The sequence below is a fragment of the Apodemus sylvaticus genome, chromosome 10, assembly GCF_947179515.1.
Source record: "Apodemus sylvaticus chromosome 10, mApoSyl1.1, whole genome shotgun sequence".
Classification (NCBI taxonomy): Eukaryota; Metazoa; Chordata; class Mammalia; order Rodentia; family Muridae; genus Apodemus; species Apodemus sylvaticus.
In genome coordinates, this window is record NC_067481.1 from 1,436,719 (window position 1) to 1,464,037 (window position 27,319).

Consider the following 27,319-nt stretch of genomic DNA (forward strand, 5'->3'; position numbering starts at 1 on the left):
ACCATGTCAATTACTTTTATTGTTGAAACAAAATAATTGAAACATGCAGTTTAGGGAAGAAACGGCTATTTTGTCTCAGTTTGAGGACACAGTCTATCTGTGGGGAAGGCATGGTTGCAAAACCTTGAAGCAGCTGAAAAACATTGTGTTCCCTCAGGAGACAGAAAAACCCACTGCTGGTGCCCAGTTTGCTGTCTCTTTTCTTTTTCCATTTTTTCAAGACAGGGTTTCTCTGTGTAACCCTGGCGTCCTGGAACTCACAGTGTATCAGGCTGGCCTTGAATTCACAGAGATCCAACTGCCTCTGCCTCCTAAGTGCTGGGATTAAAGGCTTGCTGTTCAATCTGGAATTCCAATCCCAGCCCCTAGAGTGATGCTACCCACATCCTCCTCAGTTAAACTTCTGGGAATACTGCCATAGACATATGGAGAAGTGATTCATTCTAAATGTAATCAAATCAAATGATAACGGCCACAGGTCTTGTTGCAGCCCCTCAGCTCCTGGGTCTCCTCTCACTTAGCAGCTCAGGGCCCTTGAAGCTTGTCATGAGTTTTCTAAACCAGTCACAAATGCTGACGCATGAAGCTACATTAAAAGCCATTATTTGAACCTCTACTGAAAGGGGGAGACTTCCAGGTCCACGAAGTCCCTCGTCCCCTGCAGCTACAGGAATCCCAGAGGGAAACTGAGTCAGAGGCTTCTCTAACTGTTCTGGTCCCCATGGCTTCTGTCTCTTTAGGTTTTGTTTGTCGAGGATTGAGTGAATGCCAGTTCCACTGTGCTCCCTGTCCCGGTTCTCTGTCAAGGTCAAAGACAGAAGTCCTTCAGGGCAGAGAATTCTTGTAGGAACCTTCAAAGGACACCTGGACAGATGCTGTCTGCCCTCGAACAGGTTTGTCTTCATAGAATAGGAAGCTAGTCCCAAGAGACTCGTCTGCACCTACACTGTACTGCTATCTGTGTCATGGGACCTCAGACCCACCACCAGCACAGGGAACAATTCTGCCGCTCCAGCAGGAACGTGCTCTGGGCCATGCGTCCCTGTATGATGTGCATGGTTTGCGTGTGCACAGGAGATCACCTCGCGCAGTGATGCACATCGACTCTGTCATTAGCATGAGAAGCTCACAGGAGACTCCAGGACAGTGCATGCTCTACCTGCTGTCCTGGGGGGTCAGGGTCTGCAGGGTCTTTGATTCTGGGTTTGGACACAAACCTGTCACTTGCACCCTAGGAGAAGAACCACTCTGTGGTGTCTTCCTGGCTGTCCATTGGTCCAGATAAACTGCCTCTGTTGTGCTTCCAGGTTAGTCACAGCCTGAGTCTCTCTTCTTCAGGGCCAAAACCAGGTCTTCTCAATCAAGCTAGTGTTTTACCTCAGGTGATATTTTACAGATGTGAGGACACGATTCAGACCCCAAAGGAAAATGACCTTCAAGACCAAGCTCCTGACAACAGAAACCTAAACTGCAATCTGACCCCTGCCCCCGCCATATGCACATCTTTCTTCCTGCTCCATCCCCAAGGCTTCACTAACACCCAACTCATTCCATTTCCCCTTCCCCCTCCCTGTCACTGTTGGCTCAAGTCAGTCCAAATAGGTAGTGAGTAACCCACGGTATCGGCTGCCTGGATATGGAGACACAGGTAAAACTCAGCTTCCCGAGAAGAGAGCACACACATGGCCCAAGGACATGAGCCATATCTACAGATGACACTGTGTGTGAGACCATGAAGTCGTGCATGCAAACCCCAAATGCATGGAAGACAAAAGGATGGATTGAAGAGATGTCTCAGTTGGTAAAGTGTCAGCTTTGCAAAAATGAGGACCCAAGTTTGATTCCCAGAATCCATGTTAAAAAAAAATTAAAAGCCAAGTATGATGTGCACAGTTATAATCCCAGCACTGAGAAGGTAGTGATCTCGCAGACTCATTAGTATACCTGATGAAACCCAGGCCAACGAAAGACCCTGTTTCAAAAATGTGGATAGCACCTAAGGTAGGACATACACACACACACACACACAGAGAGAGAGAGAGAGAGAGAGAGGGGAGAGGGAGGGAAGGAGGGAGGGAGCTAGGAAGAGAGAGGGGGGAGAGGGAGGGAAGGGGAGGGAGCTAGGAAGAGAGAGAGACAGAGAGAGAGAGAGAGAGAGAGAGAGAGAGATTAAAAACAGGATCAAGCCATGGAGGACAACAGGAAATAGATACCCAGCACTCCTAAATCCTCAGCAGATCCTGCTGAGTAAATTGAAAGTGACCTTGGAGCATAAATCTGAAAAAAATCTATGGATGAGTCAAGAGATGTCACAACTCCTGGCAGAGGAGTTTCTGATCAGAGAATGCACAGAAGGTGACTCCTAGTGGAGCAGGACACAAGCAGCAGGACTGCATTCACACCAGGGTAGGTGTTTTTTACACACAGACTCTCCAGATGTACGCTAAGCATGTATCGCATTAGAGTTGGGACTGTCACTGGGGAAGACCGTAATGTTCTTGTCCGAGCGTTGTAGTTTCAAAACAAACAATCTAGTTTCACTTTCACAGTGTGGGTGAGACACTGAGAACCTTCAGCTGCCCTTCAAGATTCCTTATCAAGGGACATTCTTGCCCCACCATACGGAGGACCCCCACCTACCTCTGGTCTGGTAGCCAAAGCCTTGCCGGGAAGGATACAATAGTGGGATCGTGGTTATCTGACCCTCTTTCTAACATGTGTTGGCACAAGGGGTATCTGGGAACCCTGTGAACATGGAACCCACAGACTGTGTCCACTGTGGGCACTAGGCTCCTGCCTTCCTTAGGTCGATTCTAAAGCTCCTGCCTTTCCCTGCATGATGGCCCAGAGTAATCTTGCCTGTGATGTCCCATGCAGGGAAACAAGTTCCCCTAAATGAGCAGCCCCTGTGCCCTGAATCAAACATTGACCTCAGCCAGGACTTTTCTAGGAAAAAGCCTAGACTTTCTTCCTGTGTTCTTAAGACAAGCGGCTAAAAGCCGCTTCCAATTAAAATATTTTAATGAAGGCGTCACTGTCCTGTGTACTCAGGGTAGTTCCTGAAAGTGACACTGTTTCCCAGAGTTTGCTTTCTTCCTCGATTAATGCGTCTGTTGTGTATGAAAGTGGGTGGTACTTGGACCGCCTCCTCTCAGCCACGCCCTCAGGTCAGGATGAGCTCAGTAAGGGCTACACCAGAGTTCACTGCCTGAGGAGCAGGTACGAAGCTGGAGCACCCACACAGGTGAGACTTGAGGGGACGCGGCACCCAGAGTGTTGGGATTCTAAAGCCTGTGGGGTGAAAGCTCAAGGCAGGATGTCCCTGGCTGCAGCCTCCCTGGGACCCTCTCTTCACTGGATGCCTCCGTCTTGAGGATTTGTCCTGAGTAAAGGTGAGGCTGAGGGAGTGTCCAGGCGCCCTGGACATTGGAAGCAGAGATCTGTGTCTCTCCAGGCGCCTCACAGTAAGCTCCAGGAGATAGCCGAGGCTGCAGCTGGGTGCTTTGGTGTGTACTAAGTAGGAAGAAGAAAATAGAACGCTTTCTTGTCATCTGACCGTGGGTCAGTGCCCAGGCCTACAGGGGAGGGAGTTGGTGCACACAGGTAAGCTGCGGCCAATGTGTCAACTTCTGAGGCTGGCCACTCAGGGAATCAGGAGTCTATGTTATGCTCGGTCAGGGACCCTGTGGGTCCCGTTGTTTGGGTCTCATCTTAATGTGAGTAGAGGCCAACTTCTGCTTGTGGGGTTGAAGGTTCTTCTTGTGACTTTCTTCTCCAAAATCCTGGAGGCTCCATGCATGCAACTCCCAGGTTGATGCTGAGCTGGAGGCCACTGTGCTGTGCGAGACAGGATCAGAGCTGCTTCCTCCGTGGCCCAGCACTCACACCTGGTAGGCACAGGCCAGGGCATCAGACCCATCCGGAGAGTCAGCAAAGGCACTGGGAAGGGAGCGTCAGAAAGGTGACAGACCATGCTGGCTATGTAACCTGAGCCCTGAAACAGAGATCCAAATCTGAGGGCTCCAAAATGTGGGTTCTGCTGACACCCCTAAGAAAGCAAATAAAAATGCAGGAAAGGAACTTACCCAATGCAGTCCTTGGGCAAGAGTGGTAACAAAATCTGTCAACCCATCTTTCAGGTACTAACATGAGCTTTGGGTTTAAGACGAGGAGTCAGAAGGGTCTAGATCATTAGAAGTCCTGGTCACAATGTAGCTGGTTGGTCACTGTCTCAGTTCTGATTGAGTAGGGTGCCACCAAGGAGTCCTTCCTGAGGGATAATGGGGTTCCCAAGAGGTGACTGGGTTAAAGGATCTGTGCGAATGTTATTCTGACCCCCCCCACACACACACACACCCCGGGTCACTGCAAATTAAGACTAGAGACTTTTCATGCATTTTGGGGGGATATGGAACAAGACACTGTGAAGCCAGCAGATGCTTCAGAGACTCCCGTCTTTGTTTCTTCAGCCGTGAGGCGTTCGGGGAGGTTGGGAAGATGCTCCTTGAGTAACTACCATACTTATGTGCAGAGCTGTGCATGAACTGGAGCAGAAAGGACACAGACACCAACGAGGTGGACACAGGCTCCTCATGCTTCTGGTCATTCTGCTGATGTAGGTGAAGAGGTCCTGCTACAGCGGGAAGAACTCCAGAGGTTCCCAGGGCCCGAGAGCCAAGGTGGCCGGGGTCTGGGGCCACAGACAAAGCAGAGACCTGAAAGAGGAACAATACTAACTTCTCCCCCTTGCAGATCTCACCCTCACCAGGGTGGCATGTGACCCTAGTCCGCTGGAAGAAGAAGGCTCTCTTCCTAACTCTCATGTTAGGCGTGGAGCAGTTAGGACTTTGGAGAAAAGTCAGAGCCACACTAGCTGTGGAGAGTCAAACTTCAAGTTTGTCTTCTTCTGCTACGCAGTCCCGAGGACCAAACTCAGAGGTTAGACTTGGCATCAAGGGCTTTCAGCTGCTTGGCAGCTGGCCCTCTCTTTCTTTGATATTTTTCTGGTGCCTGTTCCTCCACGGTGCTGGGATTAAAGCCAGGTGCAACTACACCCAGAAAAAAGACATTAAAATTGTGTGTGTGTAAGAATATGTGTGGGCGTGGGCATGGCTACGTGTGTAGGTGTGCGCATGTATATATGTGTACACGATGTGGAGGTCAGAGAGCAACTTCATGGAGTCTGTCTTCTCTTTAGGCCTTTACGAGGTTTCTGGGGGTAGATCCCTGACATTCATAATTTTGAGGCAGCTACCTAAATTTACCTCACCATCCCTTAAAAGACATTTTAAACATAGACTGATTCAAAGACAGGGGTTAATATAAAGAAAGAATTTCAAGAAAAGAGTAAGATGCACCCAAGAGTCACGTGCCATCCCCTAAGGGTAAGAGGCCAAGGAGTAGCTGGTGGTGTTCCACTCTCAAAGGAAACTTAAATACTTTGTTGTATTTCAAATAGGCATGCATAGGAATTTGGTGTGTTTTGAAGGGATTGCCTTCAAAGACTTATTGAGAAATTTAAATGCTGGGACTAGATCAGTAGCTCAGAGGTTAAGAGTACTTACAGATGCAGACTCGGTTCCTAAGACACACACACAGCTGCTCCCAACTGTCCATAAGTCCAGTTCCAAGTTCTCCTTTCTTTTCTGCCCTCTGAGGCCTTCAGGCTTGTGTGTGGTGCACAAACATGCAGGCAAAACACTCATAAACCAAAAGTAAAAATACAAGTCATCCTCTTAACTCAATGATGCTGGCTGTGGTCCTAGTTCTTGGGAGGCAGAGGCAGGTGGATATCTGTGAGTTCAACAGCCTGGTCTACAGGGTGAGTTCCAGGATAGCCGGGACTGCACAGAGAAACCTTGACTTGAAGAACAAACAAATTTAAATGAGATTGCAATGGTGTTTCTGAGGGACACTGGACAGGTAACTCCTGCATCACAGGTTCGGGAAGGTAGCGTGTGCCGTGAGTGGAAACAGAAGGCAACAGTCTTCTGTGTTTGAGTCCTGGAAAGTATCAGGTAGTTACACCAAAGACATATTTAGCTCAGGCCTTGGGCATGTTCATTGCTATTTTAAGTTTTTGTTTTGTTGTTTTGTTTTGGGGTTTTGTTTGTTTTTAGGAAGCAGGGTCTCCCTGTGTAGCCTTGGCTGGCTTAGACCTTGTTATGTAAACCAAATTGGCTTTGAACTTACAGAGATCTGCCAGCTTCTTTGTCCCAACTATTGAGATTAAAACTGTGTACCACTGCCACAGCCAGTCATTTTAACATTTTTTACTTGGAAATATTTTATATAAAGGAATATAGACTCTATATAAGTAACCTTTCAAAAAAATGTTAACCATGCCAGAGTTCTCAATCATCCTTTTCTTTCCCAAGTCCCCATTGCTTCCCTGTTTTTCTGCCCTTTCTCAGAAAGGGAAGTACATGGCACTAGAGGTGGACATGGCCACAGGCTGGACTGGAGTCACTTGGCCCAGTGGTCTGCTGGGTGTGCCGGCTCTCAGAATCTAGAGGGCCTGCCTGATCACTGACATCTGTATCCAGGATCCAGGGGACACTCTCTGTGCTGAGCTCGGGCTAGACTCTCAGGTGGCCAGGGCTGGTCTTGTCCCTGACAAGGAACAAACAGCGGAATATGCACACTGGAGGGTGAGCTTGAACGCAGGGCTCTTAGAGTCCCGGGGATGTGTCTGACCTGGTGGAAAGACAATATCCACCTGTGATTCTCACACAGAATCCCAAATACCCAGAGAAGAGAGGCATAGACCATAATGTTGCCTGGAGTTCTGGTGAAGACAAAACTCCTCTGTATGAAGGACCCAGGGCTCAGAGAGGGAAAGACTGCTGGACTGATGTGTTTCTTATGCCCCCTTGGCTGGGCTGCTCCTAAATCCATTTCTAACTGAGTCACCAAGAGAGGCAAAGTTAGGCTACGGGAGAGAAAGAGGGGATAGCTATCTAATTTCAGAAACAGATTTGAGAGCTGGGAAGTGTCCCAAGGGACAGCTCAATGCTAGGCATTTTCTCTGATAGCCAATCCCAGTCCACCTGGCATTTGTGTGCAGAGCAAACCAAAGGCTACCTTAAAGTCAGGGCTACCTGCCCAGCTTCAAGGAGGCCAGGAACAAGCAGCCGGGCCCCCATACCTTCAGTCCTCCTGGGAAGGGATCTTGGTCTACTGTAAGGTTTCATTATGCTGTGGTTTTCACCCTGATTGTGGTCCCTAGCCAGTGCCATAGCGACTAGAACAAAGCCATAGTACCTCTCCAAGCAGAGGCACCTGAGAGAGATGAGCATCAGAGCATCTGGGCTCCCACTGTGATGACCTCATGGCTCCCACTGTGATGACCTCATGGCTCCCACTGTGATGACCTCATGGCTCCCACTGTGATGACATCATGGCTCCCACTGTGATGACATCATGGCTCCCACTGTGATGACATCATGGCTCCCACTGTGATGACATCATAGCATGGGAAGGAGCTGTGGATGGTGAGAGTGTGAAGTCGGAGGACGGTCTTGGCCTTGGACGATCAAGAATCCTGGGACCTGGGCAGCACGCTTGATAAACAAAGATTTCAGCTTCCTATGGAGGCCACCACAGAAGTGTCAGTTCCAGCTTTTCAGGAGGATTTAGGGTACCCTCAGGCCAAGATGCTTTCTAACGTGAATATTTTGTGGCAACTGGAGGGGACTTCACAGATGCATTTCCTGAAGTGACGAACCAACGGGAAGACAGGTTCAAATAGTGAGTCAGGTGAAGCAGCTGTGATTAGGATGTGGGGTGTGAGGTATGGTTGACTCTTTCAGAGGCTTCCTAAGAGCCAACAGGGAGACTCTTGTAGGGAATGCAAGCTGAGAGCTTCCTGCCTCCCCCAGAGTGCTGAGTCCAGAAGGATGAGGAAGGAGCGCCAGCCTCCCAGGACTGCTGGGTCTCACTCCCACTGCCTCGAGGCCCAGCCCAGCCAGTCTCTTACTTTCCATGGTTTGTACCGATCTTTACTTCAACCGTGAATCAGCAGGTGTTACGTAAACACTCTCTGGGCTAAGGCTGCTAATTTTCCATGTCACCTGAGTCCAGATAAGGACCAAGACTGACCTTTGACTGGCCTAGCTCCAGCGTGGGAGTATGGACTAGGCCTCCCACGGGCAATGACCACACCTTCCTGAGGGCTACTGGCTAATGTCCCAGAGAGCAAAGCCATGCTCCATGTCCAAGTCTGTGAGGCTTCAGAGAGGCTGGACAGGGTCCCTTCATACATGGGTCCAGACACACTTGCTTGAGTACCTACTATGTGTATAGCATGTATCAGGCCTGTGGGAATCACAGAGCTGATGACATCATGGTTGCTCATCTCTGTCCTCACCCTCCTCCAACATATTTATGTACATGCATGTACACATGTATGTACATATATGAGCATGCATGTGTTTGTGTTTAGGGTGGTGGGAGGTAGGAGGAGCTGGAAAACAGGTTATCACATATTTACAGAAGAGGCAGTAAACTGTAAGTAAGGTTGTATCTATCATGCTATCTTTGGGGAGCTCTCTGGCAGATGAGGTCCCTAAAGGGAGGTGTCAGTGTTTTATAGGGCCTTCTCTTTTATTGCCAGTCAATGTCCCAGGGCCGCTTGAGCAGGATCTATATATACCACAGAGGCTGCACTGGTAAGGATATGCAGGAGGGTGTAAATCCTGTGCTGGGAACTACACATCAAGGCTGTGAAGGATGGATCAGATGCAGCTTGCATGTCCAGGAACCTGGAGTTGCCTCTCCCATTAGAGTCAGCTGGGTTGACTCTGAGGTGAAGGAGAACTGGTCTACTGGCTAAAACCAGCACGCAGCCTGGCATGTGGTAGACAGAAGAAACATAACAACTCATTCTTTAAAAGTGTATAGTTCAAAAGTAATATGCAATCAGGCAAGTAGGCAGGGCTTGGGTCTAAGCAAGAAGGCTCTGGGCAGGCTGCTTGGCTGGCAGGCAGTGCAGGGTTGACAGCGTCTCACCTTTTCTGGCATAAATTACCATGGTGGCAAGTCTTGGTTGTCAACATGACTTACATCTGGAGTCAACTAAAACACAGTTGCTGGGCACTCCCGTGTGGGATTTTTTTGACCTCAGATTATCTGAAGCAAGAAGAATCACCCTAAATGCGAGCAGCACCTCCTGGTGACCAGATAACGGGAAGGGAAAAGCAAGCTGTTTTTTGCTGGGTTGCCCATGCTCTCACTGGAAAGTTCATCTAGCCTGCTGCCGTTGCTGTCTCTCACCAACATTAGAACCTGCTTCTTCAGGATCTCAACACAGGCCGAAGACAAGCGGCAATCCCCCAGGCCTTCAGCACCAGACTGGGACTGCGGAGCCTAGTAGACAGAACTCCCAGATCCTTGGCCTCTCTGGTTCGAGACAGCCATTGTGGGACTACACAGACCACATCCTACAAGCTAAGCTGCTCAGTGTGGGGGAGGCTGAACAAGTGAATAAGGACAGGTGGGGAGGGTGTGAGAACAGCAGAGAGCGCCACTAGAGAGAGCAAGGCGGCTCTGAGAGGCAGGAGGTGTGCACGGACTGAGGCCACTCAGGGTACAGCACAAGCCAATGCGTCGAAACTGTGACATGACCCTGTTTCTGTACAAAGTACAGCTCGGGTGGTTCGCCTGGCTTGCCATAAAGCTCGGAAGAAAATGTGGACAAACAGCCAGTTCAGTGTTCCTGTCTGCCGTCTGCTCTTCACGTTACCTCAGCCAGCCCCACACTCTATCAAATGTGAGGACAGGACGAGGGGCTTCTCTGGCGGCTGAGAGCCCTGCATAGGCTCAGGAATCTGGGCAGGGGTGGGCAGGAGGACACTGGGCTGCAAAGTTCTTCTCAGACTGGTGGTGTTTTCGTGGGTGTCTGCAGTTGCTTTGGGGACTTCTGACCCCTTCTTCCTTCCTTCCTCTATACAGTGTCAAAAAAAAAAAAAAAAAAAGACGCTGACCAGAGCAATTGTCTCCTGAGGCCCATCCTAGGAATGAACCATGCTGGCCTACTCTGGAACATCCTCTGGCCTGTTTCCCAGAATGCTCTGGGCCCTCCTTCTACTGGCAGCCTCCCTGAATGCCACTAATAAAGGTAAGTCTGGGTTTTTCTAGCCTCACCGTGGGCGGGTCAGACCAAATTCGGGCCCAAGTAGTGACCTTGACTTCACAGAGCCAATATGGTGGAAACTGTTGAAGGCTGAGTCGAGCCATGTACCTCTGAGAGTAACTGATGATGGAATAGTAATAGTGTCTGGGATCAGTGTCGGAGCATTAGTAGGGGTATCAAAGACTGAGGCTGCAGCCTAAAGAGTGTGCTCTCTACACAGACTGGGACCGCCCCAGTTGCACTGAGCATGAGGTGTCTGTAGACAGAGGCGGCCGCGTGGTGATGGCCTGTAACGTCTCCACCATCTTCAGAGAGGTCACCATTAATTTGACTGCCTATGGAACGACTACAACCATCTTTAATAAAAAGCCTCCAGGAAACCACTCTAATGATTCATGGCAGCTTCAGATTCAAGGAGGCCAGGCCCAGCTGGTGATCACAGATGCTCAGGGCATCCACGCAGGGGAGTACTGGTGGACGCTGCGTGGATTCCAGAAAACTTTGACAAACTTCACCCTGAATGTTACTGGTGAGTTGTTTGCTAGGAAGTGAGTGGGGTGAGGAAGGGAAGAAGAAGCAGAGAGGAAGCCTCGCAGTGGAGCTCTGGAGGCCACCTGCTTCTGCATACAAACAAGCACCCTACGTATCTAAACCCCGACGGCCCTCCCCAGCCTCCCCTCCCCTAAATAGTCCCTCTGGGTTCCACTCTGATCTCTCACACCAGTTCAACCCAACACAGCCATATGAGCCTGTAGGAGACAGGGTGCCGTCAGAATTCCTTCGGATCTAACCTGGAGGTACATCACAGCTGCTATCCCCAAACCTGATCGGTTGTTTCTGGTAGAACCCCAAGGCCAGGAAGAAGCTAAGAGCTGGAAACTGTTCACGTTCTGCAATCCCCTTCACAGTGTTCCCTCCCGGGCCACATAGCCCCCATTCCTGGAACCCCTCCCATAGCTCCCGCAACCTTCTGCACAGCCTTTCCCACCTCTAGAGGAGTCCATGGTGGGAGCTCGGAGGGGTGGGAGGGGCACAAGGGCAGAGCAGATGCCAGAGTGAATTCATTATGCAAAGCAATTCCCATTCATACCTCTGCTCCAGGTCTAGCCACTGACAACCAGGAACCAGAGAGCTTGCCGGTCCATGCTGAGTCCCTAAGTGCAGAGAGGACAGAAGTTATCTTCATCGTCATCATCACCACCACCACCATCATCATCATCATCACAGGGATCAGTGCGTTTGCTTGGTACAAGCGATGCCATTCCCCGAAGTTCCACAGACCAGTACCTAGTCTGAGTCATGAGTTTCCTGGTAGACCCTACCTGACACTGTCCTAAAGTCCTCCAATTCCTGCCCCAAAAGATACTTAAGGCGCCTTATTAGCAACAAACAACAGGCTACAGAGAACCTCACCTGGCTATGGCTGACAATCCAAGCCCTGACTGGGGACAAGCTCACAGGAACTCTGTCCCCAAGCCCTCATTTTGACCTTGGGACACCCATGGGTCAGAATGGGGTCTGTACTCTTCAGGTTCCTCCCCAGACTCCAAGAAAATTTTCACTGAGGACAGAGCTGTAGTTTTTAATTGAGGATGCCCTGGAAGTTGACCGAGCCCCTCCTGTACTCAAAACGTAGGCTCTGTTAGGATTTGGGGGACATCAAGTATTTCAGAGTGTGGTTTATCTGTTTGTGTGACCTATCTGCGCTGGAGTGTCTGTGCCTCCCACAGCCCAAGACAGGAACCCAGGCAACTTCTCCCTCTCCGCTTCCCTTCCTTCCACACTCCTTTCCTTTCTTCCTCCTTCTCTGACTCCCTCTTTCTCCAGATGAGGAGGCTCTGAGCCCTTTGGGTGATTGGAGCCTGCGGGGAGCCCCCTGCAGAAGGGATTTTTATGCTTGGAGGACCTAGAGCAAGGCCAACACCATGGACTTGGAGCCCCTGAAGCCCCCCTTCCCCCCATTACACCCCACTTCCCATCCCATCCCCCATCCCGTTATGGACCTATAGAATCACCCACCAGCAACAGCGAGGAAGAACCTTGCTTGTATTTGCTAGGCACAGTAGCCCCTGTCCCACATCTGGGGAGAGACACGGGATCCCAGCATGTCCTGTGCAGAGACAGGGACTTTGGCTCACCAGGACAGACCTGATAAGCGATGATCTGGGCCTCTGTCTCTCAACAACACCCTTTCCCCTGTGACCGCTAGTTGCTTACTCTGCTCCTCGACTTTTCCCAAAATTAGGGAAATTCCAAGCAGCAAGGCCCTTGGCCCTCAGGGTTTATCCTTCCCCCATCCCCACCCCCACTTTATAAAGGGGGCCTGAGCTCCTTCCCTGCTAAACTCACTGCGCTTCCCTTTGGTCTCCGGTGCCAGCAGGGGCTGGTGAGAGATTCTGTAGCAGCCTTGCTCCAGGCACATAGATCGTGTCTTCTAACTCACAGCAATAGCTGGCTTCACACACAGGTCCTGCTGTCAGGGTCCACAGTCTTACCCCAGAATTACAGGTCCAAAATGATGCATCACCACACTCCTACCACAAGGGGGTGGTGTGTGCCTGTCTGCAGGGAGCCCTCAGGGACAAAGAGCTGAGCAGGCAGAGGTCTGCTAGAGGGCACTGCTTTTCTGGGAACAGCTGGGCCCTCAAATTCCCGGAGAACCAATTCCTGACTCTCTACCTACCTCCACCCTCACCAACTGTTCCTCTTGGGCGCATTCATCTTCTTTATTCTAATACCAACTTGAATAGTTTCATCTTATATATACTATAATTCATGCTTCAGAAAAAAAAGCTTCATGATGCAAATTGTTAAATATAGTAAATCAATGGTTTGATAAAGCCATACGTCTGCTAGGATGTACGTGTGTTATTGAGAAACATAAAACCCAAAAAAAAAAACAGGGCGGGAAAGATGGGTCAGGGATTGAGAGTACTTGGCGCTCTTACAGAGGACCTCAGTTTGGTTCCCACCCCATGTGGTGCTCACGACCACCTGTAACTCCAGTTCCAGCGGATGCAATACCACTTCCACCTCCACGGGCTCCTGCGTGCATGTGGTGCACATTCATACAATCAAGTGCGCACACATTTTTTAACCACACAACACTTGGTTAGCTCTACGCATGGAAACCTAAAGGTCAAGGCAGAGGCTGAGGATGCTTCCGGTTGTCTTTGACCTGCTCCAGATCAGGCCCATAGCAGCTTTGAGGTGGTGACCCTGAACCCAGGTGCACAGGGACAGGTACCTTAGTGGTCTAAGCTAAGGGCAGTGTCGTTATGATGCTGGGTTTGGGCCAATTCAAGCCAAGCCAGCCCACCAACTCCTCTGGTGCCTGGGGTCACATCGGAGACAGTTCATAGGACCCCGTGCATCTGGGGCTTCTGAAACCTGTTACATACTCCCTAAAACCAGTCAAGACTGCTGCCACACAAAAGTCACAGCCGGTGTCAACTCTGACCCCTCGTCCTAGTAGAAGGGACTGCTTAGTCACCACAGGAATCTTACAAAAGAAACTGGGTAGGTGCCCTGGATTCTCCTTCTTCCCTGTAGGCTTCTTTTCAGGTTTTCTCTGCTTGAGACTGAATGCTGCCCTACACTGCCCAGGCGCCCTGGCTCCCTCCTCTAGTCACAGGGCTCCAGCCTTGTGCCATGCCCACGTGAGCTGCCCCTCCCTGGTACTTTGATCCCTGTTTCTTGGTGGCTTTTGAACTCCTCCAGCAGGCCCCTCCCCCATGTGCCCTGTGTCCGTGTGATCAGGTATCTCAGGTGCCATTTTGTAATGATTCTTTGAGTATACTCAAATTATAATCTTGAATGTCTTGTGTAGAAATAATTTCCTCTTAAAGCCATATAATATACCTCTTTGTTCTGTATAAATCAGGCCAAGAGCCGGATCATATTGTAGAACTATTTCAATTAATGAATCAACCTGGTGATAAGCCTGAGCTCACTTTCGAGGTATGCCAGTTGGCATTATGGGTAGCCATGTTGTCCCCTATGACAGGAAATTTTCTTTTGACTTAACATTTCAGCCTTTTAGGGGACCAGGGATGTCATGTTCAATTTTCTAACTACTTCCAGCTGAAACTAGGCCGTCATTGTCAGGGCCCAGGAAGGGTGAATGGCTAGTCAGAGGCTGGACGACGGGGAACTCGTCAGAAGCATCTGGTTAGCTGACACAGCTGAAGAGACACGGAGCAACCACATCAGCTGGACTGGGTCATATCAGCTTTCAGCAGGTCCCCGGCTCAGCCATTTGCAGCCTGCAGCTGATTCCTGGGTGGTGTCTGTCAGCCAAGTGGACATCTGTGGAAACAAATATAGACTAGAACTCAAGTTAGCAACTGGGAACTTAAAGGAAAAATCTTACGCTTGGAACTTTCAGGCCTATAGTGCAAGTAACTGGGGAAGGGGTGGAGTCCCAGGACCTGGGGAAAGAGGAATCCCACCCTCAGAACAGACAGGTGTGGAAACTTGGGCTGTACTTACCTGGAATCCATTGACCTGACACATGACAGGTGCATTCAAGTCTTATGACTTCTTTGGCCCCCTAACATGAATTTTTAGTTTACAAAAATGATAAAGAAGTGTTAAATATATTAAAAATTAATCTGGGAGGGGGTGGAGAGATGGCTCAGTAGTTAAAAGCACTGACTGCTCTTCCGAAGGTCCCGAGTTCAAACCCCAGCAACCACATGGTGGCTCACAACCATCCGTAATGAGATCTGACACCCTCTTCTGGTGTGTCTGAAGACAGCTACAGTATACTTAAATTAAATAAATAAATCTTTTTAAAAAATTAATCTGTACTGAAGTCCACACTGTAAAACAGCTGAAATAGACTATCGCTTTGGGATTAAAAGCGTGGACATTTTCTTTTCTATGTCTAGAGGGCCAGACATATGTTTTTATGTGAATGAGAAGCACCTTTCTGTCTATAATTATACAGTCAAAGGAAATTTAAAAATCTTGAGCTCATGACTGATCAATGTCAAAATGCTGAACCTTCGAAATCTTAGTATGGCACAGAGGGAGGAGGAAGGAATCTAAAACATTTCCCATCATTTATATGCCTGTAGGCAGAATTATTAATAATCATTAGTTAATACCACCAGAAATTGCATTTATACATTTTAAGTCATTTTCTGAGCCCCCGAGAACTTGCATGGACCTTTAAGCCTTTTTTGAAAAAAATCTATTTACCAGAGACCTGAGTAGTTATTATTGAGAATAGTCATTACAAAGCAAATCTGTTTATCCTTTAATATGAAGCCTATTGGCAAGGCAAACCTGTCTGTCTGCCTTTTTTCAACAAGAGATTGAGCCGCTTTAACTAATGAGCTGACTAATTAACAAGGTGGCTGCAGCCTTGGGGGAAAGAGCTGGTTGCCTGCTGCTGACAAGCTGACAAAGTTGCAGTTAGCCTAGTGGTCAACGCATCAGAGGCCTGAAAGGATAAATCATAGCAGGAAGTATAATCCAAATGGCTTATGTATCAATTAAAATGACAGATCAGTCCATTACCTAGTCATCCCAAGCTCCCGTGGTCCCCATGGCGCCTGGGACAGAGGCACCAGGGTAACATCAGTCCTCGAGCGGGTAGGCCCAGAACATGAGCAACTTTTCTGTGGAGGAGTAATTTCGGGGGACCGACCTTACCTTGTCCAAGCAAAGCAAAACAAAAAGCAAGCAACTCTCCAGAGTTCTGCTTGCCCAGTTTGGGCTGGGTCCTGGCAGCATGTGAGACATTGGGAAGTCTTGCCCAGAATTTAGTGTTACCACAATCTAGGTGGAGTCAGCATAATTGTTATGCTTCATTATCTTCTTGGATATTTTGGGGGGATAACTGCTAAGAGCTGGGGTGTCTCTGTCACAGTAAACATTTTAAACTGCATATTTAGCAGATCTCTGACAAGGACCATTAGCTATTAAGTAACAAACTTTGTTTATATTTTTAGTTACTTGCTTTAGGCTACACCTTAAAAGCATGTATGGGAGGCTAATTATAGTTTTCCTGTAATTAATTAGTACTTGGCAAGGATATTAGTATAGTTCTGAACCTGTTACAGCTTAATCATCTTTAACAGTTTAATAAAAATAACAATTTCTGAATTGAAGTTTTTTTTATTAATACAGTCCATAAGAAGATTAGCAACTTTTTTTTCCTGGTCCTTATATTAGCAAACCATTATAGAATACTAACAGTTTCTTGTTTGACTCAGATTTCCAAAACAACTGTAGCTAGCAATGTTAGCAAAAACAAAGAGATTGGATATACATTCTTAAATCAATCTGTTAGCCTGAGTAGACCTTAGATAAGGAGAGACCCTTCACCAGGCTGTTTAAATTATCTTGTTTTATCAAAAGATAGGACCTCAGTCTCTGGTGTTTAATGTTTGGTGCCCATATCTGTAGCCCTAATTTTAGTCTTTTATCAATATAAAATATTGATAAAGATATAATAAAGTACATTATAAATTTAAAATGCCCTATACTCATAAGCTTAAAGAATACCCAGTTTTTTCCTCTTTTAATTTTTTAAATAAAACTCCAAAATTTCTTCTTAAAGAAGTTTAAAATCTCAGTTGGGTGGTGGTAGTGCACACCTTGAATTCTGGCACTTGGGAGCCAGATACAGGCAGATCTCTGTGAGTCTGAGGCCAGCCTGGTCTACAGAGGGAATTCCACGGCTACATAGTGAGACTCTGTCTTGAAGGGGAAAAAAATGCTTGATGTCCCTCAATTATGTGTTCCTGCAACATCAAACTGAAATACCTTCTTATTTCACAAGGAAAGACACAGGTCGCAACCACAATCTGTGAGGCAGACCCGAGCTTCAAGAGTGCAAACAATTCAAAGTCTCTAAAACCCAAACCACCTGGGTGACTTGTGTTGCAAAGCTTGGCTTGCCAGCAAGGAATGCTTTTGTATGTGAGCAGGTGACAATGCAGCTTTCTCACCTTTGAAACATTTTTAAAAGATTTATTTATATTTATTATACATAGTGTTACACTGTAGCTGTTTTTCAGACACAGCAGAACCACAGTGTGGTTGCTGGAATTTGAACTCAGACCCAGCCGGTGCTCTTAACAGCTGACCCAACTCTCCAGCTCTCACTCTAGGCCCCTCTCGCTCCAGGCCCTGCTCACTCAGGCCTGTAGCTGTCTTCAGAAGAGGGCATCAGATCTCCCTATGGATGGTTGTGAGCCACCGTGTGGTTGCTGGGATTTGAACTCAGGAACTTCGGAAGAGCAGTTGGTGCTCTTAACTGCTGAGCCATCTCCATCTCACCAGCTCCCAGAAACAACTTTTTCATAAAGCAGAACATGAATGATGTTTTTGTTATCCACACACAAATGATGTTTGAATCCCTTTTTCACTAGCTCCAGCGGCCAGAAAGCCGTGAAATAAATTCTGAGTTCCTGGCCATCATTGGCTGTGACAGTAACAGCTGAGCTATGAATAAAAAACACAGAACACAATAAACTTTACCACACGATCAGAAACAGACATGCAGTGGACACATTCATACATTCAAAACAGACAAAACTTTCCTCACCTCTTCCAGTGTTGTCATTTCAAGGGTTGGGGGAAACCTTGGTAGACACTGCTGCTGGATTCAATGCTCAGAGGACTATGGTGCCCACCTGGATCTTAGAGCCACCACAGTAAGTGGCTACAGGGTTTTGCACAGACTTGCCACATCCCATGTCCCCAGAGCTCCAGTTTCAGGAGTGACCTCTGGAGCAGTAGATCAGTCTATCCAGTCATCCCAACAGACACATCCACAAGACAAGGCACCAAGTCAAAGCAACAATGGAAAACAACACAAAACAAAGACATTTAACTATTGGAGTCCTCTGCTTCAAAGGTTCACCAAGAGAGATTCTGGAAAGCCTCTGTCACATTTCCTTATTGATAATTGATGTCAGAGGGCCCTATTCACTGAGGATGCTTGGATAGCACACATGCTGCCATGGTACAGAGTATCAGGCGTAGGATTGACAGAAAAGACAGACTCGGGTCATTCTGGTGAGGAGCATGCCAAAGCTTTACTGAGAGACCAGCAGTTTATACTTGAGGCTGTCTGAAAAACAGGAAAAAAACAATCACAGCCATAGGTCAGGCACCTGGGAAGTCCCTACCACACCAGGCAGGAAAACAGGAATCAAGCTAAGGCACAGGATGTTCCACTCTCAGGAAACCTGTGCAAACAGCTCAGCAGGGGGCATTGAGCTAAGCTCACCAATGCCCAACAGGTCTTCCTTTTTTATTTTATAAAAAGGAATAGCGTCTGTCTTAGGTCACCTTCCATCCAACTCCCATTACCTGTCTCTGGGAATCTCTGCCAGTCCCAGAGCCCCTGTCTTAGGTTGGTGTGGACTGCAAAGGAATTGCCCGTCATAGACTAACTATTCACAATATAGGCTGAGCCAAATTTGAGCAGATGTATTATCTGTGCCAAAGACATAAGCACTTGTTCAGTTACTGCTCTGGACTGGTTTTGTTGTTTGCACGTATGGTTTAGAAGGAACAATCCAAATGCAGGCAGCTCCACAAGCCAAAAGCCCTATTGCCATAGACCCAGCCCATTCTTTAATCAGGGGCGGCAGTAATGCCAAAGTGTCTCTTACGGTGATACAGGTGACAGGGAGTCTCCATTTAGAGGCATAGGCATAATTCCATGAATTCTCACAACCACAGCAGCATTTCATACTCTCAACAATTTGTTAATACATACAATCTGCTAGAATTAAATTTCTTGTCTTCTTCCTGTTCATTAGAGACTTTTCAAACTACAGAAAAGGATGCGACTAAAACACATGGTTTAGTATTCAAGGAAGCATTGCAAAGCACAGGACAGGAACCATAAAAATGAAGCTCTAACTAATTCCTATTACTATTTTTTAAAAAAACAAACTATTCTCTAATTAACAACTGGTCTTTTGTATATCAATTTTCAATTTTGCCTAAAAGGCGTGTAATAGTCCAAGTATCAATACTCTGTAATGACCAATTTGATAGGTGATTGTGAAAGAATGGAAAATACAGCCTAACTCCAGCCTTCTAAGGAGCCCCAAACACTTCACATTCCAGAGCCCGCCCTTTGTTCAGAGCTAGGCAGAAAGGCCTTGAATAGGTGATCCTGGCCTCACATGGTAACTGGAAATGAGCTAAGCTTATCTTGCTTCTGTAAACTGCTTACGCCATTACCCCTATTCAGGAGTTCACGCAGCTATAGACTCCAAAAAAATAGGAAACTAATTGGTCCACTGATAATTTAAACTGATTGGCCTAAAAACTATGGAGTGGTACAAATCGATTGACTCGAATTTCACGGGCTCTCCATACTAAGAAATGATTGGTTTGTGATTCGAGGGCTTTGTTGTAAACTTATAAAAGCTGTCGCAATTCGGCACTCGGGCTCCACAGTCCTCTAGCCCTGCACGATGCACGGCCGTGGAACCCAGAATTCTGGAATAAAGAAATCCTCATGTTATTGCATCGAGACCGTTTCTCGCGAGTGATTTGGGTGTTACCTTCTGAGGCGTGGGGTGCTGGGGCACCCTTGGTTTTTGGAGGTCTTACAATTGAAACAAGGAACAAATGTTTCATCAGGTTCTTTAGACATTCTTTTCAAAATACTTTCATGATTCTATCCAATACTTTATCAACACACCAACAGCTTTAGAGTAGGATGTTAAAACTTTACTTGAAAATAAAAAAGGGTGACTCTAATGCTCCCTTTGCCAAGGAACGGCTGTGAACACATAACATAAACAACGGATCGCAGTAGCCGTCTCTACTATCTGTAAAATTATTTGTCTTTTGCCAGTTAATTTGCATCCACCTTGAGAACAGAGGTTTAAGTCTTCCTGTGGTGCACTTAGAGCAATGTCTTAGCCAAAAACTGTTTTACAATGATCAGGATGCAAAGCAAAAAACAACCTTCTGATTCCATAATAATTTTGTATGGAGGAGGCAGGCCATATTTTAACGCCTTCATAAGTTTTCCATAGCCTTACTAACCTTTCATAGATCTTAAATTTGAACTGTATTTTGAACCACACCTAGATAAATTGGTCAATAATGCTGGTTTTGGCCTGAAACTTCCTAAGTGGGAATTGCAAAGACAAAAGCAGTGCCTCACAAGCCTCCACTGAGGCAGCTCTGAGCTTTGCATTTACTCAAATGTAAATTATTTTCTAATCTGAGCCTATTGCCCAAGGTCAGGCGCAATACCCACCTGTCCTGTAGGGCAGTAGCCTGCAACCAGACCCCACTGTATGAGGGTCAAATAACAAAAGGAATATGTAATTTGAGGGTTCCTGGAAAAATTCTACTAGCTGTTTTTAGTAGTCTTATCTACAAATTTTTGAAACAGTTCAAAAGGAGCCTGTTTGATACCAAATAAATTCCCACTGAGATCTCCTTTTCAGTCTTGGGGGGGGGGGTTTAAATTTTGCTTCTACCACTATATCCAATAAAACTTGTGAAAAGGTGGCAATAGGCCTACACTGGCCACAGCTGATTTTAACTTTTATATCATCTTAATTACAAAATATGGGTGAGTTAATCACGAGCCTTAGATCAGACTGCAAACTGCAGTCAATGATAAACTGGCAGTTGTTAACCATAATTGTTAACTTTCTCTTGCAATATTAGAGCATAACTACAACTTTGGAAAGCAAAACTCAATTTTAAATGATCTATTCGCTTTAAAAATCAATGGCAAACACATTACTTTCACATTACAAAGTTTGTCTGCAAGTTCTTATGTTTGAATGCATGACAGTGCAACTTATAATACCTCATTAAAGAGACATTGTTTTAAATCTTATCCTAGAAATTAGACTTATAAAGGATAAGAATTACATAAAATATTATGCCAATTTAGAAGTATCTTTAGAGGCCTGTTTTTCCTGGGTTGGGTCATGCCATGTGTTGATGTTTAAGATAACTCCAACCCTGAGTTACCAGTTTTAAACTAACTTTTTGTTACTGATGTAATAATTTTCAATCATGCCCAATAACTTATAAGTCAATACTCTATGGTCGAGACATGCAAAACATATTTATACCTTTAAGACCAATCAAAAACAAAATTGAAGCAACTACACAAATCTTATAAATTTAAACCAAACAATTTTTTTCTAGCTGTAATTTCAAGAGAAAAGGCACTTTGGACCAAATAATCACAATGCAGAGATTTCTCTAGGAGAAAGAACCATCAGCCTACTTGCCCTAGAACTTGAGAAGCTGCTGGCTCTTTTAAAAGCAGCTTTTTCTCCAGCTGTGCTTGACTCCTAGCTGAATGTGGGCAGCTTAAATCAGCCTCCACTGTGTAAACTGACACCGGATAAAGAGAGGGATCACCAGCATAAAAAGTTTTTACTATTTTTTTCTTTTCAACATGAAACATAGAACAACAATCATTCAAACAACGAAACAAGAACAGACACAAATTGACATGAGGACAAATTGGTGCACCAAAGGCAATACATAGAGAGGGAAGAGTACTTGTTGTAACCAATACTAAGAATATCTGCAGTAGGGTCCACAGAGGAAACAGGACATCTCTAGATTTCCCCTTGTCCCTAGGAGAGTGTTGAAATCCATTTTTCTTCTCTCTTTCTCTCTCATGTTTCTAAAATTTGTTGTTTTTGTTTTTTGTTTTTTACTCTTTTTATTTTATATTTTATTTTATGCCCTATTCCTTTCACCTGATGCAGTTCTAGACTGTGGACAATTTGCCTAATAAAATTTGCCATCCCAATCCACTGTCACACCCCAGCTGATCTCAGTGTAGGGCCTACGCTGATTCAGTCTATCCCATATCCCATTTGCACCCCTGCAAAACAGCCTTCAAAAGATGTCATTTATAGTGCTAACATTAATGCTCTGTGTTGCTTACCATGCCGGATACGTAACTTTTTTCATTCCTGTGGATCTCTACCCAAGTCAGTGTCTCTCAGTTGGTCTCTCCATTACCATAATCGAAGTTTCACTTTGTTCCTGGCACCTTATTTTCCACAATGCATTCCTCTCTCTTTGCCAACCAGCCTTTTTTGGAGTGATCCTGTTAGGTGATCTTTCCCCATCTCGGTGGGACCTCCACTTGACAGCATCCATGCTGCCATGGAGTATCAGGTGTAGGTCTGGGGGAAATGACAAAAAACACAGACTCAGGTCATTCTGGTGAGGAGAATGCCAAAGCTTTACTGAGGGACTAGCAATTTATACTTGAGGCTGGGTTGTTGGGGTTTTGTCTAAGCTCCACCCCACACCTACCTGGCAATGGCCAGGTATGCCCCGCCCCAGAGATCTGGCCCACTATAAGAGGGGCTACTTGCCCCTCCTCTCTCTCTTTGCTCACCGCTCTCCCACATACTCTCACCTCTCTGTCCCTGGGGCTCTCCCCCCCCCCCACGTGGTCATGGCCGGCCTCCACTCTCCCTCTCTCTCTCTCTCTCCCCCTCTCTCTCTACCACTAATTCCCATCCCCTATTCTGAATAAACTCTATTCTATACCATGTCTGTGTGTGTGTGGTCCCTCAGGGGCAGAGGTGCCCAGGCAAGGGCCCGCCTGGACACCTTCCCCCACGCCGCCTAGCCACACTCACCTAACCTATACTCTCCCCTTTAAGCCTCATCATCCTGCTGAATCCTTCATGGGTGAAAAACAAAAGGAAAAAAATCATAGCCATAGGTCAGGCACCTGGGAAGTCCCTACCACACCAGACAGGAAAACAGAAATCAAGTTAAGCCACAGGACGTTCTGCTCTAAGGAAACCTGTGCAAACAGCTCAGCTGGGAGCTTGAGCTAAGCTCACCAATGCCCAACAGATGCTGCCACCTCTCAGCTGGTGGTCGTGGGCAGTATAAAAAAAGCAAACAGGTGCTGGAAACCAAAACCAAGTTCTCTGCAAGAGCAGGAAGCACTCTTACCACCAAGCCAACTCTCCAGCCCAGGGTTAGTAAGTTTAACAAGAGTAAAAGCCAGGGCATGAAAGAAATACCTAGAAATCAAGATCACCCCAGGGAGAGGTTGAAATAGAGGGATTGTGGTGCTGAGGATGTTTGATTTTCCTAGAATCGGTTGGACTATTGTGTCCAGATGGCGAAAACCCCAAAGAGACCACCAGGAACCATAACTCTGATGTAAACACATGAGAATCTTTATTTAGGGAGCACAAACCTTTTTAGTGTAAAAGGAAAGAAGAGGAGCCCCGAGGTCTAGGGGAAGGTGGTTTATAAAGGAAAAAAAACAAAAGTGGGGTTTTCAAGTCTTGGCGTTATATGAGAGGGTAAAGGAATGTCGGTCTTTAGGCTAATTGTTTTACAGCACCTGGTTAAACCACGAGGAGGGAGCCTGCATCAAAAAGAAGCATCTTGACCTGGGAACGACTCATGTTTTCTTAGCCCACTCTGTTATCAGCTAGCTGCAGCTGCTGTGTCTATTTTGTAACTGCCAAGGACACTTCATGATTTTTCTCAGACTTTAAGGGTGAGAGGCCATGTCTTTCTAAGGGCAAGTTAACTTAGAATGGAGTCCTAAATTCAAAATGGAGTTTATCCTGCTATCTCAGCCCCTTCAGGCTGTGACCTAAGGAGAAGGGGTTAGTATAGATATGAGGGAGAGAACAGCCAGAGACCGTTCTGGAAGGCCAAGAGAAGAGATGGCTGGTGGTGGGTGAGGGGAAGAAGGGAGGAAGAGGAGAGAGAGGGGGCAAACGAATGGAGAGATGTCCAGGAGTGAAGCCAAAATAAGACAAGAGGCCCAGAAAGTGTGTAGCCAAAATGACTGGGTTTTATTGAAAAAGATAGTCTTGGGCTGGAGAGATGGCTCAGAGGTTAAGAGCAGTGGCTACTCTCCCAGATGCCCTGAATTCAATTTCCAGCAATCGCATGGTGGCTTACAACTATTTGTAATGGAATCTGATGCCCTCTTCTGGTGTGTCTGAAGACAGCTACAGTTGTGTTCATATACATAAAATAAGCAAATCTTTTAAAAAAGAGAGAGAGAATCTTTTGGAAGGGAAGCTCAAGGGCTGGAGAGGGTTAGAGTGGAGGTGGGGGTGGGGGATAAGGAGTGCTGAGAAGTCAGGAGTAACAGATACTTGCTGAGAGCCTGACCAGCTTCCCCTTCGATTTGTTAATAGGTAATTCAGTTAGTCAGTTTGTCCTGGGGTTCTTTGAGACCTAACCTTAGGTTTGTTTATAATGCTGTGACAAAATACCATAAGCAAGGAGACAAGAAAGAGTTTAATTCGGTGTCTTGTTTCAGAGGGTTAGAAAGGCGTGGCAGAGGTTTCAGAGGGCTAGTAAAGGCACGGCAGCAGGAGGGTGGAACAGCAGGTGAGAGTGCCTGTCTTCTAAGCAGGAAGCAAATAGCGCATTGTGAATGACTCCACACTTGAAACCTCAAAGCCTGCCTCTAGTGACACTTCCTGGGACATGGCCACACCTCCTAAAATTTCCCAGTCTATCAATTAAGTATTCAAGTAGTCAAATTTGAGCAAGGTCAAATCAAGGACAGACATGAGAGTCTTTTTCTGACCAGCTGCAGAGTGTAGGAGCTCATTCTCATTCAACCAACACAATTGCACTCACTGTTATTCTTTAGACAGAATAGGGATTTGAAAGGCCTTTTGAGAACAGATACAATCTTGCCAAGTTGACAAGCCAGGACAAGTAGTGTGCCTATGAGTTGTTTGGTCAACTTGACACAAGCTAGAGTAGGATGGGAAAAGGGAACCCGCAAACTGAAAAAAACTGTCTCTATTAGATTGGTCTGCAGGTACTTGAGGGGGCGTGTCCTTGGTTAATGATTGATGTGAGAAGGCCGGCATTTCCAGATGGCATTTCTTCTAGGTTCCGCCCCACCCACAGTTACCTGACAACAACCAGGTGTGCCTGGCTCACTGTAAAAGGGGTAGCAGGTCCCCTCCTCCTTCTTCTCTTGCTCACTTATCCTTTTCCTCCTCTGTACCTCCTCTTCTCATTCCCCTCCCCCTCTCATGACCTCTCTCTCTCTCTCTCTCTCCCCTCTCTCTCTGTTTCTACTCCCTCAACTCCCCTCCCCATGCCCTAAATAAACTAAGGGAGAAGGGATGCCTCAGCATGGGCCCGCAGAGGCACCCTCCCCTCTCCACACTATACCGTGCCTCCACTAAATATATCTCTGGCTTCTTTTACATTTTTATAAAACTCAACACATCCCACTGTGGGCAGTGCCACCCTGGACAGAGGTCCTTAGTTGTGTGAAAAGGCAAGCTGGGTGAGCTAAGGAACAAGCCAGAAAGCTGCATTCCTGTGGGAGCACAGCCTCAGTTCCTGTCTTGATTTTTCTGCCTTGGCTTCCCTCAGTGAGGGGCTGTGATCAGGACCTGAGAGCCAAATACACTCTTTCCTCCCTGGGTTGATTTTGGTCATAATCTTTGTAACAATAGAAAGCAGACCAGGACAGTTAAGGACTAGCTAGATTGAGTGTTGAAGTTTTATTTCTTTGGAGTCTGTCAGACATGTGGAAAGCACACGCCTATATATGTTTATATGTTATATGTTTACATGCCTATATGTTTATATGTTTATTATATGTTATATGTTTACATGCCTATATATGTTTATATGTTATATGTTTACATGCCTATATATGTGTATATGTTTATATGTTATATGTTTACATGCCTATATATTTATGTTATATGTTTACATGCCTATATATGTTTATATGTTGTATGTTATATGTTTACATGCCTATATATGTTTATATGTTATATGTTTACATGCCTGTATATGTTTATATGTTATATGTTTACATGTCTATATATGTTTATGTGTTATATGTTTACATGCCTATATATGTTTATATGTTATATGTTTACATGCCTATATGTTTATATGTTTATTATATGTTATATGTTTACATGCCTATATATGTTTATATGTTATATGTTTACATGCCTATATATGTGTATATGTTTATATGTTATATGTTTACATGCCTATATATTTATGTTATATGTTTACATACCTATATATGTTTATATGTTGTATGTTATATGTTTACATGCCTATATATGTTTATATGTTATATGTTTACATGCCTGTATATGTTTATATGTTATATGTTTACATGTCTATATATGTTTATATGTTATATGTTTACATGCCTATATATGTTTATATGTTATATGTTTACATACCTATATATGTTTATATGTTATATGTTTATATGCCTATATATGTTTATATGCTCTCTTGAAATTAGGGGTGTCTGAGAGAGACAGAGACAGAGAGAGACTGAAAGAGTTAACTCAGGAACCTTAAAAAGGTCAGGGGCTGGGTTGCATTCCTCAGACCACGAGGGGGAGGGGGAGGCCGACCTAAGGGTGGGGACACATTCTGAAGGACTGACTGTTGGCCACCTACCTCATCATCTAACGAAAAATTAGTTTGAATGTAACACCGTTCTGCCAATCACATTGTGCTGAATGGCAGCGGCCCTGAGGAGGGTATAAAATCCAGCGCAGCACAAGCCGTAGGGTCACTCTCTCTCCACATGCAAAGCAGCCCTAGCATGCTAGATTTTTAATAAAAATTCCTCATGCATTTTACATCGATTCCGTCTCCACATAGTCCACTCAGGGGGGTCTGGTAAGGTAAGACTGGTCGACACTTACATTTGGTGCATTGGCTGGGAACCCTCCTGTGGGAACCATTGGAGAAGAATCGGAGGTACCACGGTTTGTTTTCTGTCTGTTTCACTGTTTGTCAAAATCTGAGTCTGTAAGCCTGTCTGAAATTTCCCTTTTGCTTGCAAGCGTCTGGGGGCTCGGAGAGCCTGTCTGGTGCAGTGAGTTCAACTGGCAGACATGCTAGAGTTGAGACTGCGGGGTGTATGGAGGATGCTTCAGGCCCTGGAGAGGGCTGGGTACGGCTCTTCTCCGTCTGTAAATGGCAAGACAGTAATGGCAGGAGCCGAGTTTTGCTAAAATCTGATTTATCTGGTTCCTGTGGCATTTGCAGGAGCACCTGGTGTCTGAAACTGGGCCCATCTAGGGGCAAATTGTGTGTTGATTGTCCTTGCTTTGTGTTCTTGGAACTAGACTCCTGACCCTGACATGGTGTCTGTGTGGTGATTGTTTTTCTCTGTGTTGGTTTGTATCTTGTTCAGTGTTT

At 46.2% G+C, this 27,319-nt stretch overlaps 1 protein-coding gene and 2 long non-coding RNA genes across 5 annotated transcripts in view; 1 reads left to right on the forward strand and 2 right to left on the reverse strand.

Moving 5' to 3' along the window:
- Positions 1-11,320, reverse strand: LOC127693244 (uncharacterized). Of its 3 annotated transcripts, none has more exons than XR_007979670.1 (3): positions 11,223-11,320; positions 5,565-9,943; positions 1-4,715 (listed from the first exon to the last, which is right to left on the reverse strand). It is a non-coding gene; the product is annotated as an uncharacterized LOC127693244 (long non-coding RNA). The 3 variants fall into 3 exon arrangements; XR_007979671.1 differs by having other exon boundaries at positions 1-3,994; positions 4,086-9,943; XR_007979669.1 differs by having other exon boundaries at positions 1-9,943.
- On the forward strand, positions 3,157-12,990 carry LOC127693242 (secreted and transmembrane protein 1b-like). The gene is made up of 4 exons (XM_052193890.1): positions 3,157-3,244; positions 9,952-10,117; positions 10,353-10,661; positions 11,234-12,990. Exons 2-4 carry the CDS (start codon positions 10,024-10,026, stop codon positions 11,467-11,469), a joined length of 639 nt encoding a protein of 212 aa, XP_052049850.1. The 5' UTR covers positions 3,157-3,244; positions 9,952-10,023; the 3' UTR covers positions 11,470-12,990.
- The window catches only part of LOC127693245 (uncharacterized), a 19,671-nt gene continuing 5,234 nt past the window's right edge, over positions 12,883-27,319 (reverse strand). The window contains exons 2-3 of the long non-coding RNA XR_007979672.1: positions 22,050-22,293; positions 12,883-14,440 (exon numbers count right to left, since the gene is read on the reverse strand). This is a non-coding gene — a long non-coding RNA (uncharacterized LOC127693245). The remainder of the gene's footprint in view (positions 14,441-22,049; positions 22,294-27,319) is intronic.